At 33.5% G+C, this 20,554-nt stretch overlaps 1 protein-coding gene and 1 long non-coding RNA gene across 2 annotated transcripts in view; one reads left to right on the top strand and one right to left on the bottom strand.

Moving 5' to 3' along the window:
- Positions 1-174: 174 nt before the first annotated feature.
- On the top strand, positions 175-2,814 carry LOC147843598 (uncharacterized). The gene is made up of 2 exons (XR_015493991.1): positions 175-1,200; positions 1,416-2,814. It is a non-coding gene; the product is annotated as an uncharacterized LOC147843598 (long non-coding RNA).
- The window catches only part of fkbp5 (FKBP prolyl isomerase 5), a gene marked incomplete at its 3' end in the record, with an annotated part of 19,862 nt that continues 1,984 nt past the window's right edge, over positions 2,677-20,554 (bottom strand). Inside the window, 10 exon segments of the mRNA NM_213149.2 lie at positions 2,677-3,790; positions 6,474-6,713; positions 6,816-7,001; positions 8,280-8,363; positions 9,141-9,231; positions 10,291-10,447; positions 10,576-10,690; positions 13,038-13,180; positions 16,563-16,707; positions 18,361-18,493. Coding sequence (NP_998314.1) covers positions 3,695-3,790; positions 6,474-6,713; positions 6,816-7,001; positions 8,280-8,363; positions 9,141-9,231; positions 10,291-10,447; positions 10,576-10,690; positions 13,038-13,180; positions 16,563-16,707; positions 18,361-18,465 — 1,362 coding nt within the window. The 5' untranslated portion in view covers positions 18,466-18,493.

The following is a 20,554-nucleotide window of genomic DNA, read 5'->3' as shown; positions in this document are numbered from 1 at the left end:
TGGATTAAAATTGCTAGAGGATGACATTAGACACTCATTGTTATCAGGCGTGACTTACTGTGGGTTCAGTGCTGTTTTGTCTTCATGTGATTTACATGTTAAACATTGTGGTTGATTAGAAAGTGTTGCTAATATGACAGAAATTGAAAACTCTACATTTTACTATGGCTTTTTGTCATGCACACTTTGAATTATAAGTGTAGGTGATTCCATTTATGTCAAGGTTAAACTAAAACTGATTTGTGGTTTGTGTGTGTTTTTAAAATTATCAAGAGTGAAAATACAATGACCTTTTTTAAAAGCACAACTGGGTTAAAGGCTAAAGACCTCTATCTCCAAATACACTTTGTGGCCAACAAAGCCACCCAAATATTGTTTGTTTGGCAGAGGATGAAAGCAGCAGAATATTTGCTCTGCCAAAAACTGTTCCTGGGAACAGAGAGGGGAAAGATTTCTTGTGATGTGGTTAGTAAAGTGGGCCAATTACAAAAGACATTTATTTAAGAATTAAGCCTGTACTGATTTTGTAACTCATTCATTCATTTTCTTTTTGGTTTTATCCCTTTATTATTTAGGGGTCGCCACAGCGGAATGAACTGCCAACTTATCCAGCATATGTTTCACACAGTAATGCCCTTTCAGCCGCAACTCAACACTGAGAAACTGATTTTGGAACTATATACAGTTGAAGTCAGAATTATTAGCCCCCCTAATTATTTTTTTCCCCAATTTCTGTTTAATGGAAAGAAGATTTTTTCAGCACACTTCTTATCATAATATTTTTAATAACTCATCTCTAATAACTGATTTTTTTTTATCTTTGTCATGATGACAGTAGATAGTATTTGACTAGATATTTTTCAAGACACTTCTTTACAGCTTAAATTGACATTTAAAGGCTTAACTAGGTTAATTAGGCAGGTTAGGGTAATTAAGCAAGTTATTATTGTATAACAATGGTTTGTTCAGTAGACTATCTAAAAAAAAATATATAGGTTAAAGGGGCTAATAATTTGTCCTTAAAATGGTGTTTAAAAAATGTTTTTTTTTTATCCTATCCAAAATAAAATAAATAAGACTTTCTCAAAAAGAAAAAAAAAATATTATCAGACATACTGTGAAAATTTCCTGAATTTGTAAAACATAAAAAAATCAATGGACGGCTAATAATTCTGATTTCAACTATGTGTGTGTGTGTGTGTACACACACACACACACACACACATATATATATATATATATATATATATATATATATAAAGAAAGAGTGCTTAATGAAATGTAAAAGTGGACTGACAGACATTTTTTGCCATTTCTGCTGAGAATTTTTTTAAAAATGCGGAATGATTTTGGAAATATAACTGAAATCTTAACATGAAATAAAAATAATAATTCTTTTACTTTTATTTTATTAGACTCTCGAAAAATATCTACTAAAAGACAGAAAATAATGCTTTACAAACTATATTGTAAATAAATCATATGAAGATTTTAATAGTACTATTATTATATCACAATTATTATTAGCGTAATAGATTTAAAATCTGAATGAAATAAATTTACACACTTTTACACAAGTAAACAAATAGACTCAACGATGGGCTAAAAATCTGTGGAAATCTGCGGATTTCTGCATGTGCAGATGCCGTGTGGGCCCACTGACAAGTTAACTATAACACTGCTGTTCAAATAGCCTATTTGTGGTAAGAATTATTTAAAATGTGTTTATTCTTTTTTTAAAATCATAATGATCAAGGATGATTTTATTCTATTAAAATAGGTTAAAAAAAAAATAACATGGGGGCGACATGGTCGGTTTCCTCCGGGTGCTACGGTTTTCCCCACTAGTCCAAAGACATGTGCTATAGGTGAATTGAATAAACTAATTTGGCCGCAGTGTATGAGTGTGAATGAGTGTGTTTTCCATGGTTGCAGCTGGAAGAGCATCACCAGCATGTGTAAAACATATGCTGGATAAGTTGGCGGTTCATTCCACTGTGACGACCCCTGATGAATAAAGGGACCAAGCTGAAGGAAAATGAATGAATAAAAATAACATTGTAGTTCAATAACAGTGGGCTATATGCATGCACACAGACTATTCAATTCAGCCAGCCAGCCTCAGCGCTTTCAGTATTTCCATCATAAAATTACCACGTTTAAGGTCTCATTTCTTAAAAAATTAGTTGGGGGGAGGGGGGGTTTGCTGTATGAAATCCAATGGTTTACATTCTTAATCACCTGTTTCTAAATGGTCTGTCTCAAAGTGCGGGGGACTTATCCAGCTGCAACCCAAAACTGGGAAACACCCATATACACTATACGGACAATTAAGCTTTCTCAATTCACCTATAGCGCATGTCTTTGGAATGTGGGGGAAACCAGAGCACCCAGAGAAATCCACCCAAACTGGGGAAGAACATACAAACTTCACACAGAAATGCCAACTGAGCTGGCTGGGGCTCGAACCAGCAACCTTCTTGCTGTGAGGCGATCGTGCTACCCACTGAGCCACCAGGACGCCCCAGAACAAATTATTATGTCTAGAAATGTGCTGGGGAAAAAATATACAGGAAGCTAATAATTCAGAATGGCTAATATTTCTGACTTCAACTGTACTGTATATGCAAGTGTGTTAATTCACCACACCAATGACACACACAACACTGAATAGTTTATATATATATATTTATTGACAGGCCTGCTGTAATGCATCAAACTGTAAACAGAAAAAGTTAACAAACAGTTTTTTTTATTATTATTATTATTAAAACTGTCTAAAACATGGGAAACATACTGAAAACATGCAAACAACACTAGTTAGTATTTGATCAAACGAACAAGCGGGTCTGAAAAGAACAGTTGAAATATTCCTATCTCATCAAAAGATCTGTCTAAAAAGCATCTGCACTGAAATGGAAAAAATATAGAACTTCAGTCAAGTAAATCTACCAGGGTTTGCAGGTTGAAACTAACCGGTCCCGAATTGTAGGACGATCCCAGGTTTGCAGTAAATAAGCATGCACAAGTCTCTCAAAAGTATCAAATGAATAAAAAGCAGTGTGTTTGTGAACGTGGGCCTGCTGCGACTCCATGATAAACACAGCTGGGAGATTCGCAAATAGTTTCTGTTTTTCCCCAAAGGGACGATTGCACTTTTAGGTCCAGCTACTCACTATGCTCATCTAAATATCGCTTAAACAAAAATATCATACAAAAAAATAAAAATAATAATAATAAAACGTCAAGCCTTCAGTACACGACTCAAACTTGAACTCCTAATTTGCACAAAGTGGAGACTGAATACTGTACAGTACATGATAAGGGTACACAGCTGTATTCAAGTCTGTTATGCGATATAACATTAAACCTTTAGCTTTCGCCATCGATTAATGCAGCGGATGAATGCCAGTCGGAGAGCTGAAGCGTGCAGCATAGAGCTTTTACGGGTGGTCACAGAATTGTGCGCTTTGGTTTTTCTGTTGTTGGTAGGAATGTCTTTAAGGTTTGCAGCTCCTCCATGTCCGTGAACCTTTATTAGGATCTTTCCCAGCGTTTGTCTGAGAGATGATGAGGTCAGGGTGTCAAAGGAGGACACGTCCATGCCTCTACCCATGTCCCCCTGTCATGACTCAAGTCGAGAACGGGCCGGCCATTCCCACAGTCTCGCGCCTCCAGAGTCGGATGAGGAGTTTTAGGAGCCGTCCTGACTGAGCCGAGCTCTCTTTAGACCCTGCTTATTCTGATCGGAAATAACGCTCTCTTCTTTTTTGCGTTTCAGTCGACACACCTGTGAAAAAAAGAGATGAGGAGATGTTTTAAACGATAAAGATAATTGTAGTTTCTACTTAGTTAAAGGGCCCCCTATGATGAAAAGCATCTTTTGGAAGCTGTATAGTGTGTCCACTGTCATATTGAAGGGATAGAAACACAATAAGTTTCTTTTTTTTTAAATTTCCTGATCGTAAAATATAATCCAAATCCCTCCCATTTTGAGGCTGACTGTAATGTGACTTTGGAGTGGTTTCCCCACCTACCGTATTGATTGACAGCCGGGTATTAACATGTCTCTGTAGTAACGTGTATAATCATATCAAGACAGGACGTGTGCAAAGCAACTGGGATTAAAAGATCTGTTCAGCTCTCTGTGATCATCAATCATTATCAAATGTGATCAAGAATCAGTTTCACAAGTTTAAAACGTTTTTAAAATAGTGCATGTTTGTAATGAATTACAGCGATTTTACCGTATTTATCACCACAGCCGCATGTCAGTGCAATTATAAAAGAAGATGCTTCAATCCCGGATTTTGCACATTAACATAACGAATATTACGATATTAACTTGTATCTTTTCAAATTTGCCATGCAAAGTTAAACGTACGCGCTGTGTGTGTGTCCCCGCTGTGTGTGAACTTTGTAATGTCATAGAGTATTACTCATCGTTGCAGATAGGCTTGAACAAGAAATACATCAAATACTCATTGGGAAAGTTCTGACTGGATTATTTCTCATAAACGTTACGTGAGATCTGCTTCCTTTTTGTCTGTTACTGTGTTGTTTATCTGAAGCAGCCGGACTGATTGAGGCACACTCTAACAGGCACATGGGATCAGTGGGCGGGAAGAATAGCATTAATGGCACAGGCGACATAAACAAATATACGGTGTTCAGAGCAGAAAATCCACACTTCTGAAAGGTATAATAAATCATCTGATGGGTGTTTTGAGCTGAAACTTTACAGGCACATTCTGGAGACACAAAAGACTTAACTTAAATCTGGAAAAAGTCGTAAAACAGGTGCACTTTAAAGTGTTAGGTTCATCACAGAAACACAAGTCATATTTTCCCTTCACTAAAAGTCGATTCACAAACAAAAATCTGATGCTTCAAACAATCAAATTATATAAAATAATCCAAGTTCTCTGACTAGATGTGATCTCTTTATATGCTGAATAGGTTTAAATTGGGCTTTTATTCAGATATAAAGCTGCAGTCAAAATTATTTGTCCTCCTGTGAGTTTTCTTTTTTAATATTTCCCCAATGATGTTTAACAGAGCAAGAAATTTTCACAGTATTTCTTATTTTATTTTATTTTTTTCTGGAAAAAGTCTTATTTTACTTCAGCCATTTTAAGGTCGATATTAGCCCTCTTAAGCAATGTTTTTATTCAGTTGGCTACAGAACAAACCACTGTTATATAAAGACTTGCCTGATTCCTCTAACTTGCCTCATTAAAGTTATAGTTAAGCCTTTAAACTGCACTAAGTTGAATAATATAGAGTCTTGAAAAATATCTAGTAAATTATTACCTATAGTCATCATGGAAAAGATAGCAGAAATCAGTTATTAGAAATGAGTTATTATAACTATTATGTTTAAATATGTGTTGACATAATCTTTCTGTTAAACAGACATTAATGGAAAATATATAGCAGCTCATAATTCAGGAAAGCTAATAATTCTGACTTCAACTGTGTATATATATTAATGTTTACCCTGCTGAAAAAAACTATATGCTGGTAAAGTAGGTTTTAGCAGAAAGAACCAGCAATAAAAGCAAAACAAGTTTAGCTTGCTGAGGACACCTGCTGGTTACAGATGTGTAAATGCCACAACGAAAACAGAAATCTGTTTAGTATTTCTAATTCTCCAAACTGATTAACTAACGGATCCAACTTTTCAATTTGTGTCATAGCTAAAGGTAAAGCAGCAACTCTTTTTATTTTTATTAGACAGTTTAGATCATGGGATAATGTCAAAAATGAACACAACAGTAGATATTTTAAAGTAGATATGTTGATATATTGAATTTCAGAGTACAAAAAATAACTTTACTAAGGAGGTCAATGGCTACCCATTTTTTGCATTCTTCAAAAGATCTTTTGTGTTCAACTGAAAAACGCCACAGCAAATACTAAAATCTCACTCTGTTTACTTCTCCCACTTCTACTCCTACATCTAATTCTCCCAATGAATCTGACTTTTTTCATTTGTGTCTAAGCTAAACTTAAAGCAGCAGCTATTCTTTCTTTTAACAGTCAGTTTAGATTAAACGGATAATGAATGATCGAAAACTTAAAAATAAAACACTTTTATAACTCTCAAGTGTTTTTTTTATTCTGTTTAACTTAAAATAAGATATTTTGAAGTATGTAAATGCTAGCCATTGACATTCAGAGTAGTAACTACACTACACAGTTGAAGTCAAAGACTACCTGTTTTTCACATTCTTCAAAATATCTTCTTTTGTGTTTAACTGAAAAAGGAAAACGATAACATTTTGAAACACGTAAAGGGTAATAAATTATGATCAAATATTTTTTTAATTTAACCACATATTTTTCATTATAAACTATCCCTTTAAAAACAGGTGGTTCTCATTCGCTGATGTTGATGCAAATATAGTAATGCTGTATTCCTGAAACTAGTGTCATGAAGAAACATTTCCATGTGGTCAGAGTGATGGTACCTTAGCATCGTGTTCAGCAAACCTCTGGAACATGTTTGCATAGATTTTCTTGTCCCGCTCATGGTGCTCACGAATCTTGTGCTGGCAGATGAGGATTTGGCTGCGGGCTGCGCGGTTGAAGGAGTTGACTTGCAAAACTTGCTTGAAGTCCATCAGTGCCAGGCTGAACTCGTTGCGTAACAGACGCGCTTCGCCCCGCCGATACAGAGCTTTCTCATTTTCAGGGTCCAGCTCCATTACCTTGTAACAAAACCAGTGTGAGATTGTAAGAAAAAAAGGCTCTTTTTTTAAAGAGTCATTAAGTAGATGACATTTTCTTTGGTTTGCTATCTGGCTATCCACCTTGTTGCAGTTCTCCACTGTTTGAGAGTATTCGCGCAGCCGCAGGTAACACAGGGCCAGATTCAGATGCGCCACTAAGAGAAGAGCCTGGATGGCTTGGAGCTGCTCCTTTCCATTGCCGCACTCCATCTCCAACCAGTTTACGATCCGCTGGTACTGAATTACAGCATAGTTGTATCGTCCTGCCTGAGTGGACAGTGTAAACAAAATGTCAGTTTGACGACTGCTGCCATCCAAACAAGAGCACAAGATGATCGTGGAAATACAACATACTTAATTGAAATTGAATAATGTACAATGTGTAGTAATGGAGTCAAAAATAGTATGCATGTGTGTATGTTCATTCATTCATCCTTTTTCTTTTCGCTCAGTCCCTTTATTAATCAGGGGTCGCCACAGTGTAATGAACCGCTAATTTATCCAGCATACGTTTTAAGTAGCGGATGCCCTTCCAGCTGCAACCCAACACTGGGAAACACCAATACACTCTTGCATTATGTATTTATGTATTTATTTAAAACAATGTACAATATGTAGCTGAACTAATTGGGTTAAAAACGTATTACGCTGTACAATATGTAGTTGAATTGAGTTAAAATTGTATTTGTTTATTTATTCATTCAATAATTCATTTATTTATATTCATTGAATTAAAAATATTATTTATTTATTTATTTATAACAATGCACAATATGTAGATGAATTAATTGGGTTAAAAATCTTATTTATTTGTTTATTTATTTACTTATTACGCTTTACAATATGTAGTTGAATTTAGTAAAAATTGTATTTATTTATTCATTCATTTATTTATATTAACGCAGTTAGAAATTTTATTTATTTATTTTTTTTTATAACTATCAACAATATGTATCTGAATTAATTGGGTTAAAATATTATTTATTGATTGATTTAGTATTTTTTTATTTATTATATTTATTTATAACAATGCACAATAAGTAGCTGAATTAATTGGGTCACAAAATTATTTATTTATTACACTGTACAATATGTAGTTGAAATGAGTTAACATTGTAGTAATTTATTCATTCATTCATTTATATTATTTGAGTTAGAACTCTTATTTATTTATTTGTTTGTTTGTTTGTTTATATTATTTTTGTATAACAATGAACAGTATGTAGTTAAATTGAGTTAAAATCTAGTTTAATTTATTTAATTAATTGTGTATTACAATGTACAATATGTAGTTTAATTAATTGAGTTAAAAATCTCTTTATATTTTATATATATATTTTTTTTTTATTATATATTATCATTTATTTAGCACTGATCTCTGAATTTATAAACACACCTTTATACATTCTTTTTAACCAAACACATATCTTTTGTCTTACTTTTATTGCAGTAGTATTAAATCAAAATAAAACAAAAATGGAGAACACATGCCTACCATTAAAGATAGCAACTAGAATAAATGCCAAGATAAAAGTGTAGACGAACCTTGAAATACTGTGTCCCTTTTTGTTTGACTAAAACAGCACGTTCCAGTTTCTCTTTGAGGTCCATTTCCCATGTTTCTTTGGCCTGGGGAAAAGAGGAAAAATTGTCAGTGTAGGCTTTCTAGGTTTTCTGACAGTTCTCTCTAAGGCCAATAGAGGGCGCACTTTAACCGTATTCTAGGTTCTTTAATCAATGTGAAAATTAATAATTTTATTTTAAATTTTAATAACAAATGTAAATACTTAAGGCTATATAAAATGCATATACTAATACTTAATAATAAAAATTATAACTGAAATGTTCTCAAAAATGTTTTCTTTAATAAAAAAACATTGTAGATCTAGCGCTAGTGCTTTAATGTTTGTGGTTACCAGATGTTCATAGCTTAAATCCCTATTTCACAAACATTTGTTTTCTTGAAAGGACACATTTTCTGTCCTGTGTTTGTTTTTTTATCCTTGCAATCTGGCAACCATGACCACACTACCTCTACACTAAGAAAAAAACACAGATCACCTAAAAAAAATAGACAAACTTGTAAACTGAAATATCTCTGCTACAATATTATGAATAAATGAGAGGTTGGGGGGGGCACTTGTGGTTGCCGAATAATGCACTTATTCAATCTCTGTGCCACCAATCGAAAGATTTGTAATTACTACAATTAATATTAGGAACTTCATTGGTTTTAGCTTTTGATTAAGAGGCTTTATCAGTTTTACCATTATGTGTAGAGAGTGTGTAAAGTAAGTAAAACCAGTTTATAAAAAAAATAAAAGTAAAATCAGGTTAATACATGAGGCATTGTGGTCTGTGCATGTCAATGTTGAGCTCAATGATATGAAGGAATGAATAACTCACCTTTTCAAAGTCTTTCAGTGTCACTTCATATAGTAGTTCTGCATTTGATCCGATGTCATGTTCTTTTCTGCCCTCTTTGCCAAAGGCGTACCTGGAAGCAGAACACAGACTCGGTAAGAAGATACGTCATGTTATCAAATGAGCAGAGTTATAGTTGGTTACTCATTTATAGCCCGGTTATATGCAGATAGAACCCAAATCCTAACCCTAGAACATGCAAATATTTTCATACTGGTTACAAGAGTCTGTACATATTATATTTTATTTTATTTTATTATTTATATTATAATAAATTATATTACATTATATTATATTATGATAAATTATATTATATTATATTATATTATATTATATTATATTATATTATATTATATTATATTATATTATATTATATTATATTATATTATATTATATTATAGATTTAACTATCGCCCAATTTTTCATTTATTTTTTCCTCTCTTTTTTGTTTTGTATTGTTTTTTTATCATTGTTGTTTTTCTTTTAAATTGAAAATCAAGATGTAAATATGATTGTCATTTTTTGTTATATCTCAATAAAAAGATTGTTTAAAAACATTCACCATTAAAGGAATAGTTGAAAATCAGCTGTTTTTTCCTGCTTACTGCTTGATATGAAGCAAATCGTATGATGTAAATATTGTCCGTTTTTTTGCACCAACCAATTATTTCACAAAGCCCTTTAATGTATCGCAAGGATCTACACTGAAAAAATTGATGTCTGCAATATTGTTGCAAACAATTTATATGTGTTGAATTTAAACAAATTAAATTTAGCAATGCCAAACTTAATTTGTTTAAATTCATAAGTTTTGAATTCAGCTCAAATAAACTGTTTACAACCCCTTAACTTAAAAAAGTTAGTAAATCTAAGGAATCATCTTTGAATATTTTTTTTCATTGTACATGTAATATTTTTCTGTTGCCTGTATGGTTTTTTTTGTTGTTGTTGTTGTTGTTTTTTGACATTCAAAGTGCCATTAGACTTGCAATTTATGAATCACCAAGTACCACTCTTTTAGCTACAAAATCTTCCATACTGCTCTACTGATAAAAAAAATCAAACTTGGGCTGATAAATAAACGGCAGATTTTCCTTTTATGCTGGCATATCCTTTATAAAGGAAGTCTTACTTGGGCTTTAGGTATAATAAACAGCATTCCCCCTTTTGGAGTTTTTCCATGGCTCGGTCCACTCCTAAAGGAACACCCACGTCCTCTGATTCTCCCACCGCAAAGGTGACATCCCGCGAATCAAACAGTCGACCTCCGCACCAGCCCTCCAAGTGCACTGACGCACACACAAACCAAACAGCATTGTGATCCAAATGAACATTGCATCCAGAATGGCCAGAGGTCATGTATGCATTATCTAGGAATAACAAACACATCGAGAACATTCAGAATCGTCCGACTTACCGTGGACAGTGGCGCCTTCATTTGGATTGCTGTAGCCTTCACCTTTGACCTTTATTCTCCTCACGATCCCACCATCTTCTGTAAGCTCCTCCCCTCGGAAGTTCAGGAGCTCGATCTGATTGGAAAAATAGACGCATTTGTCATTTTAAAGGTAATAAGATAATAGCAAAAGATGCTTTCGGTTTTGTAGATATAGAACATTGAATTTACAACAGAGAGAACAGCTACTTCATGTCAAATGGGGACATAAATAAGGCAAGGCAATACATTAGATTAGGGTAAAAAAATGTAATAGATATGACCATAATTCCCCAGTTGATTGATTACATTATTCATTCGGCTTAGTCGCTTATTAATCAGGGGTTGCCACAGCAGAATGAACCACCAACTACTCCCATACACTCTCAGATTCACATACAGACTCATACATGATGGCCAATAGTGCTTACAACTTTTGCACATGTCTTTATACTGTGGGGGAAATAGGAGCACCCGGAAGAAACCCACACGAACACGGGGAGAACATGTAAACTCCACACAGAAATGCCAACTGGCTCAGCTGGGACCAGCGACCTTCTTGCTATGAGGCAACAGTGCTGACCACTGAGCCACCATGCCACCCGATTATAATATATTACATTGCATTGATTGCATTACAAACTGCACACATTGTTTTGTATAACAAGTACAAGTAACAAGTTTAACAATTTATATTTTCTAGCTATATTTAAAAATGCAAATTAGGAAAAAATGTTCATTTAATATATGCTAATTTGCATACATTTCTAGCACAGAAATCTAAACATTGGATAATTTTAAGTTCAACTGAAGAGTTAAGATGCAAAAATCTCTAAAAAGACATTTGATATTTTTGTCTAAAATGATAATTTTTCTCAGACTCCTATATGTAGGCTCAGTAATTTTACTTTTATAGTGACAAATAAGTTCTTTTTATTGACTTTCAAGTGAAATAACTGAACATAAACATTCACAACACAACTCAGGCTAAGATAAATACTAATTTTAGGAGAACATTTCAGACGACATTCAGAGGTTTTTGCATCAACTCTTTAATTCTTTTTCCCTATATTAATATATATATATATATATATTAACCCAAAAATCTTTAAAAAAAACTGCAAACAACCAGAATGTGCTTGTTTGTTTGTTTGTTTTTGTCAAATAAACAATAAAAATAATCTAGCAAATTATGTATGAACAAATCTAGATACTGTAAAGTTTGGTGTGTGGGAGCTGCTAAAGTGAAGATTTATGGCTTAGTGCAGGAGGAAAAACTTATTTTGAGGCGAAAATGCTAGAAAAAATGTTTTTAATTGAAATCTACAAACAAAACCTGATCAAATGGTGCAAAAGAAACAATTTTAGGTGTTATCTGAATTTCTTTGCATTAAAATGGCAAAAATCTGTTCTGAGGAACAAAAAAGCCCAAAATATCAAATTGAGTTTTGTTTTTACTTGGACTGGGTGATATATTGAAAAGTAATCGAAATCAACATTCAAAACCTATAATCAATCAAATTACTTCCTGGACAATTTGTTCAATTACTTTCCCTACTGCATGTGGAGTCCCGTGACCCCGCTCTGTTAAGGCTGATTTATGCTTCTGCACCAAATGCGCGTATGGTGCGGCACAGACTTCGTTAAAATGTAACTGCACATCGCAAATTTGCACTTCATTGACGATGATTGCAAGCTGGGGCAAAGATCCCTTGAGGCAACATATTTTCTACTACAATAAAATGATTATTTACATGAAAGTATTTGTTTACAGAAGATGCAAGAAATGCACTGCTTCAAAAATTATTTACAGGATATACAAGATTTATTTTATTTAGACGACATACTGCTTATTTTCTACTCTTGAAAACATTAAAAATAATTAATTTAGTTTCCAAAAGTGCAGGTTATTTATTTTAACTTTTTTATAAGAAAAAAGTGACTGTTGGTTTTAGGCAATATGTGTTTTCATTTCAGTTGTTCAGCGTTGATGTTCAATAAATAAACATAGATAGTAGGTAGTGTCTGTTTCCTTCGATTTTTTAAATCAAGTAGTGCACTTTCATTCAGAAATCTCTCAATTGTAATATGTGAGCATATTTACCATGCAAAACCTGTCAGTGAACGGAGGACAAAAAATGAAATAAAATTAATAAAATAAGTGTTCATTAATGGTAAACGAGTTCAAATGTTCAATTAATCGAGATTGTGATTTTAGGCCAAATCGCCCAGCACTAGTTGTTACAGTTATATTACAGTTATGTTTTAAAACATCAAATTCATCTGTAAATTCTGGGTTAATAAGAATGAAATTTCTAAATATCCACAAACTCAAAATTATCAAAGCATTCAAACACCAGTAATATATTTTCTGCACACAGTCTTAAGCTATTTCCCTATTTCCCTGTGAACACATTGGTTAATTATGAGCGTGATGTTCTCACCTCGAACACGAGTGTGGAATTAGGAGGGACTTTTGGGGGGCTGCCAGCAGAACCGTATGCATATTCAGGCTTGCAGAGCATCAAACACACCTCTCCTTTCTGCATGGAACACACACAGATGTCCCACGCCTTGATGACCTGACCTGTGTGAATCAACCAGAAAGCTTTTTATGAGTTCAGTCTCTCAATCACAAACTGCAAAATTAACAAAAGTCAAATCCTAAAAAGATAAATGTAAATATATTAGAAATAAATAATAAAATAAAATGTACAACCTCAATAGCTAACCAATTTCTGGGCCCAAAAATACAGCCCTTCTGGTATGAAGTAGCGACTGAAAACTGGAGAAGAACTTGACTACTTATTTATTACATTATACCTTGGGAAAATACCAGAAATTGTTCCAACTATTGTCACATACTTAATTCAAATTGTTTTGGTAAGTAGTAGAAAAGCCATCACTCGAAAATGGTTTCAGGTTGATCCTCCAACAAGGGCTTAATAAATAGGATTTGTAAAGGAAATACACTGTATGGAGAGACTGACTTTTAACCAAAGTTTTGATTCAAAAAAGTGCAACAAGTATTGGCAAAAATGTACTGAGTGTTGTTGTAAATAATATGTGGTAATGTGCTTCAAATGTATTATGGCTTGATTTTTTTTATCCCATACGATAGCTGCTTTGTTCTTATTTAATTCTTCCCCTTTTGTCCTTTTTAAAAAAAAAAAAAAAAATTTAAGTAAAATTGTGGGTTATAAAAATGGGATTTTCAAGCATTTAAACAAGAAAATTGTAATACAGTAAAATGTTTCTAGTGTAAATGTATTTTTTCTATGCAAAGATTAATGAATATCATACAGCGCTCAGCATAGATAAGTACACCCCTCACAAATTTATCTTTTAAATTCATATATTAATAGGATTTAATAATGCAATATTATATTTGTGCATATACATTAGATTAGTTAGTACTGAAGCCCAATCTGGAGCTTATCTACTTACTTATGATAACGGTCCAAAACCGGTACATCAAAATTTACATGTTATAGAAAAATAAATAATAAAATAAAATAAAAAAGAGGAAAAATTGAGAGAAGCAAAATAAATGAAAGATTTAGTTGAAACTTTGTAGGCGTTTTTTTTTTTTTTTTTTTGCAATATTTTGCTTGAATTTAATTGTATTATTTTTCAGCTTCTAAATATGTTTAAATAAATAATTCTGCTTAATAAATCTGTTTTGTTTAAAAGCACAAAATACATTGCCTATATTCTTTGAGTAATGGTTAAAAATATTCTTTTTCAAAATGGGGTGTCCTCAATTGTGCTGAGCACTGTACATTTATAGCGCAATTTATAGAAAACACTCACTGAGTTGGCATTCAGAGTAACTATAGTTTATTTATCTTATCTTTCCAGGCATATACGCAACAAAAATCATCTGAGGACAAATTAAAAGATCAGAATATAGACTTAAAATGCAAATAATTCCTGTTATTTGACATTTTAATGCTTTGAATCTGTCATAATGGTCTTACTGTTCTTCAAAGCACTAGATTTGACCCACATGTGACCAAACGCTTTAATCCTATAAAATATAACAAACAGGATTTTATATGATCGTCTATTTTAATAAGTAGCTACATCTCACAACAAGTTTTATTTTCATAAAGGTGATTTGAAACTTTAAGGTACACTCTGTAAGTGTATTTAATACGTTTTCTATATATGCATAAAAGCACCACTTGTAAATTTAATTTAATGCAGACACTAAAGTGTTTGATGCACTTGTTTTTATTAGTAGTTTTATATCTTCTGTTTTCATTTAAATGTAAAGTGTTGGTCATTTTGTTAGTTGTGTTCTTGCCATATTTAATTACATTTTATTGTGTGTGTGTGTGTGTGTGTGTGCGTGTGTGTGTGTGTGTGTGTGTGTGTGTGTGTGTGTGTGTGTGTGTGTGTGTGTGTGTGTGTGTGTGTGTACGCAAAAAATTATTCTGATGCTTGTTCAAACTACTTATTTAAAATGAGTTGAAACAACACAATTCTTGCATCAATTCTTGGACAACTTAATTTAATTAAATAAATAAAAAATTAATTAAATTAGTTAAATTACATAAATTTGTAAAAACGATTAAGTTAACATAATTGACTTGTGTTAGGACAACGTGAAGGAATTGTGTGGAACCCTGCATTTTTACAATGTGTGTGTAATAGCACAGCCTCTTAAATCTGTTTGTGGCTCCACTTTATAGCTAATAATTTGTTTTACCCTTTGTGATTAAACTCAAATTGTCTGTTGAGAATGACGCAGTGGATAATAAGGGAGTTTCCGCACATCTAAACAACACTAGCAATTACTCCTCTTTTTGAGTTCAACCACAAATGTCATTAAACTGGTATTTCAGCCATGCTCCAAAGTGTGAAATCCAAAATTAAATTGGCAGCTTTCATGACAGCTCTATTTAACAGACACTTTTGATAGAGAACTAATGAATCACAGACCTGTCAGTGAAAACTAAACACTTCTTATTTTTATTCTACAGAAATTAGTTGATTAGCCAATTTTTTAGTTTGTTTACTTAAATTAAATAATCTAGCACAACAATGTTAATTTCATTCATTCATTTTCTTGTCAGCTTAGTCCCTTTATTATTCTGGGGTCGCCACAGCGGAATGAACCGCCAACTTATCCAGCAAGTTTTTACGCAGCGGATGCCCTTCCAGCTGCAACCCATCTGGGAAACATCCACACATACACACACACGCTCATACACTACGGACAATTTAGCCTACCCAATTCACCTGTACCGCATGTCTTTGGACTGTGGGGGAAACCAGAGTACCCAGAGGAAACCCACGCGAACGCAGGGAGAACATGGAGCCCATGTTAATTTCAATTGTAGTTTATTTAAATGCTAAATAAACCAAAATGCTGAATCTCAGCACAGAATTCCAGTTCTAAGCAAGCTTTGCACTGGCTAAATATTGACTCTAAGTGTTATTTTTTTTAGTTTCATGTTTTTTTCTGTTGATATTTATCAGCGTTTCTCACATGTGGTGAAGAGTGGAGTTTTGCGTAGGATGTTAATAGGCAGAAAAAAATATGATGCATGTTGCTTTACTCAATAAGCCATTACTGTGGTATTGCCAGATACCATTTAGCCAGATAGCATTTAACCACAAGAGAGTTAACATGATGACTGTCTAATTTTATTAGGGTTTGCTCATTTCCGCTCCGTTTATTTCTACACCGGGTATTTGAGTTGGCAGATTAAAGTAAGGTTTTGCAAATCCATCAAAACCAAATATGTGAAACCAACGTCCACAAGTTGAGCCAAATAACGGCACACCACGCAGTTGGCCGTATAATGATTAATGAATTAGAAAAATGTGTATAACAACATAGCACACAGAATCATTTGTCTGCTTATGCATTCGTCACACTGGACGTCTCTCTTGCAAAATGGTTTCAGTAATAACATCTTAAATTGGTAAATGAGAGATAAATCTATGGAATCTATTACCTTTCCCCACATTGAAAACAAAAGGCTCCTTGCGGTCTAGACTGGAGTCAAACTTCTTTCCACTGAGGAGTCTGCCGGTGTAGTGGACGAACACCCTGTCCCCGATCATCGGCCTTTCCCCCTCTACACCATGCTGTTTCACAATCTTTAGAGAAGCACGAGATAAACGTTAGCAGTTCTTCTTTACACAATCCCTGGATTGATTTTAAATTGACTCCATATCATTCTGAATCAGAAACAAAATCGCAAATTCAAATCAGGTTTTCACTAACTCTCAACAGTCTGCTTTGCCAGAGCACTGCGCTTCTCGAATGAACACATGTGCATATGAGTATGTGGATGCAAAATGAATAAACCAATATGAAAAGTGAATCTTTCAACATTCCTCACTACAAAGATCTACAATTTGTCCCATACATGAGCTCATTTGTCCAATTTTGACAGCTATGCCGTTATAAATAGTGAAAATAACCCTTTGAAAAGGCTTTAAGACCAAGTGGAATACTCTGTTGGCTTTTGCTTCGGTGTGACTTCAGCTAATCAGTTTTGGCCAGTGCTAGTCATTCATTTTCTTTCCAGCTTAGTCCCTTTATTAATCTGGGGTCGCCATAGCAGAATGAGCCACCTTGGCCAATGCTAACAAATGTTTTTATTTTACAATCTGAAGTAAGAGAAGTCATCTTTCACTACTGCATAGTTATTAAACAGAGAAAACATTTTACAAGTAACTTTTAACCAAAAATAAGTAATAAAAAGGTGTGAAGCACCAAAAGCGGCCCATATTGAAATAGATTTGAATACTATTTTGTCATTCATGAATATTCAAATGTACTTTTTAATAGTTGAGAGGCTAGAAAATTTGTGAAGCTCTACGTTATTATCATTTTATTGTTATTATATTATTTTTAAGTTTAAATTATTTTATATTCAAATGACCAAATTCATACTGAGGAAAGTTGAATGTGCTGGCCAGTAATTTGCATTATAAATGACAATACACTACAATGCAAAAGACTACAGTTTTTTAATTTAAACTTTAATAGATTCCAATTTTTCTAATGATATATAATTTAATAAATATGTATTATAAAAATAAGAATTATTCACATTTCTTTATTATAAATATTTGGGAAATATTTTTGGTATATAAAAAAAATGTGGTTATGATGACCATCCAACAAGCTAATTCAGCTAAAAATATTGCCTAAAATGTTACTAAAATACAGTACCTAAATCTCATAATTAAATAAAAAATGAGACATAACTGCAAAAAGACCCACTTTTAAAGAAAAAAGAACCACCCATTTTACCAGGCCGGCTTCGGGCCTGCTATACTACATCAAAAACATGTTTAATTCAGTGTGTTACATGTAATTTCTTTGTGAAATAGAAATTGTGAATCTAGATAAGTGAAAACTAACTTTTTTGATGCAGTGAGCTCTAAAAGGCCACATTGAAAACATGGGACTTCATTTCAGATGGTTAAAAAATAGAGAAAAGTCATGTGGCGATTTAATACATGTTTTCAATAGACCTTGAACTTTGAATTTGTTTGGTGTGTTGGACTCTTTCTCCAAACAAGAGTTAAAGACTTAATATTTAAGGAGCGCAGTGTTCTTTTGACAAATTCCCGAAAACATTCCAAATATTTCTGGCTAATCTAATAAACCATCATATTGTTTTATTTTAAGAAACAATGCTATATTAAACAGGTAAAGAGGTGCACGGCTGTGTCATTTATGACACTGGGAAACATGTCAAAATTGTTGTGATATAGTGTTACTAATGACTGGATTACCTTGCATACTCCACTGTCACCGTTTGGAGTGACAGCAGTGCCTCGGGAGGTAAAGACAGCAGTCGGGCACTGGTTCGTGGAAAAGATATCCTCTAATGTTGACATCTCACCACTCATACATGCCCTTGTTCCCCTATAAAAACAAGCATACAACATTTCCCCTTTATCTTTGACAAATATAATAAGGCACTGCTATCTTTAGACAAATTCAAATGTTGCCAGCCAAATTGCAATATACACTTGAAACCTATTTTCATACAGAATTATTTTCTAATCCTTTTTATTGTAATGCTGGCTAGTTTGCTTACACATCAAACCCTGAAAAACAATGCTATTTATTATTCTCACAAAAAGACAAGCTCAAATGTGCATGCAAATCAAGCAGAGTATGCATTCCTAGAAGATCTGTCAGTTATCAGTTGTCCGTGAATGACACGCACGCATACGTTTTGAGGTATTTCATTTGAGTGTACACTATAAGCATGTGAACGTGTGCGGCGGAACACTGTGTTCCTTTTATTCCGAGTTCCTGGCACAAATTCAGATTCTACAGAAGGATGTCTTGTGAGATTTATGTCAGTAAATCTAGTAAAAAGATAGGGGAACAAAATAGAATAGAGAAGGGAACATTCAGTCCGGTCCACTTTACATTAGGCGCTGAGATACGAAAATGACTCAAGGCTCTCAAAAGACCTTCACTTTTATCCACACGCGCGCACACGCACGTATACAGTGGTTTACAGGAAGCAAGTAAGGTTCAAAGAAAACGCTTATTAATGCATTAAAACAAATGGAGAAGCACATACCTAAATAAAAATAACAGCAGTGATGGATGTCTATTGTTTCAGAGATTTCATCTATAAGCACTACTAATTTGATCAATGTATATAACATTTTTTAGCACTGGAGGTGTTATATATTAATTCTTACAAATAGTCATCTCGGCGCATAGGAGTTTAGAATTTACTGTAAGCCTTGGTGTGACAATTAACAACTCAGGCTGTCTGACTCACAGAAAAGTCATTTGCAAAGAAAAAAAACATCTGCTACCGTCCTGACTCTAACATCACTGCTGTGGAAACGTACCGTTCTTTGAACATGATTTAATCTGAAAACTCACACTGAAGAAGTTGAGTCACTAATACAATTACACAAAACGGTGTTTAAGATATATTTTCATTCTTATTATTGCAGAATTAACTGAGAAATTTGATAAGTGTACATAACAGGCAAAAATAAAAACTGAACTTATATATTTTTTTCTTTTTTTTAAATGTAACTAAATGATGACCTGGGTTAAGTACATCCGTCAACCAAACCCACAGTGCTTTTAATAGCTTTCCTGGAATCAGACGTTATGAGTTCCTCTGATAGATCTTCCTCAGAAATCAACCATAGGACATTAAAATATTGTATAATTCTGTAAAAGTGCTGCTATTATGTGCATTTATAACTTAAAGGAACAGTTCACCCAAAAATGTACATTCTTTCATCACTTACAAATCTGTAAGAATTTATTTCTTTAAAGCACAAAAGAAGAAGCCTCTTGGTAACATGACCGAAGATGGTAATCTTTTTTTTAGACTTTCATCTTTTGTGCTCAGCAGAAGGTTTGGAACAAGGAGGGAAAGTAATGGGGACAACTGTGAATTTTTTGGTGAAATATTAATTAAACAGTTCTTAATTTTCACATTTTTTTATTTAATGCCCCAGTCCACTTAGATGTCAATTATTCTGTTTATATTTTTCCTTCTAATGCTATTGTCCCACTAAACAATCTGTCATTGTCTTTTTGTCAATGTCTGGACTAAAAATAAAGCCTCTGTATTACCATCAATACCATGAGACATTAATTCCTTGATGAACTTTTAACATTTCCACTACCCAGCAAACCATTTTGTGATTAATAGAGCTCTAATAGACATCTAGATGTAGGCAGCTTGGCTAAATAAAGGCTAAACCTGGGCTGTCAGTGAAAATCTTGTAGACATTTAAGAATGGCCCAAAACTAGACTAATCTTCAAATAGACAGATTAGACAGACTTTATATGTGTAGTCAATCGTTTCTGTTTATTTGATGACTAGTCTAGTTTTGGCCTATTCTTAGACGTCTATTAGATTTTCACTGACAGCCCAAATTTAGCCTTGTTTTAGCCAAGACGACTATGTTTAGATGCCTATTAGACATCTATTA

The sequence above is a fragment of the Danio rerio genome, chromosome 6 (assembly GCF_052040795.2).
Source record: "Danio rerio strain M-AB ecotype USA chromosome 6, GRCz13ab, whole genome shotgun sequence".
Taxonomy (NCBI): Eukaryota; Metazoa; Chordata; class Actinopteri; order Cypriniformes; family Danionidae; genus Danio; species Danio rerio.
This window is presented reverse-complemented; position numbering and strand designations above follow the sequence as displayed.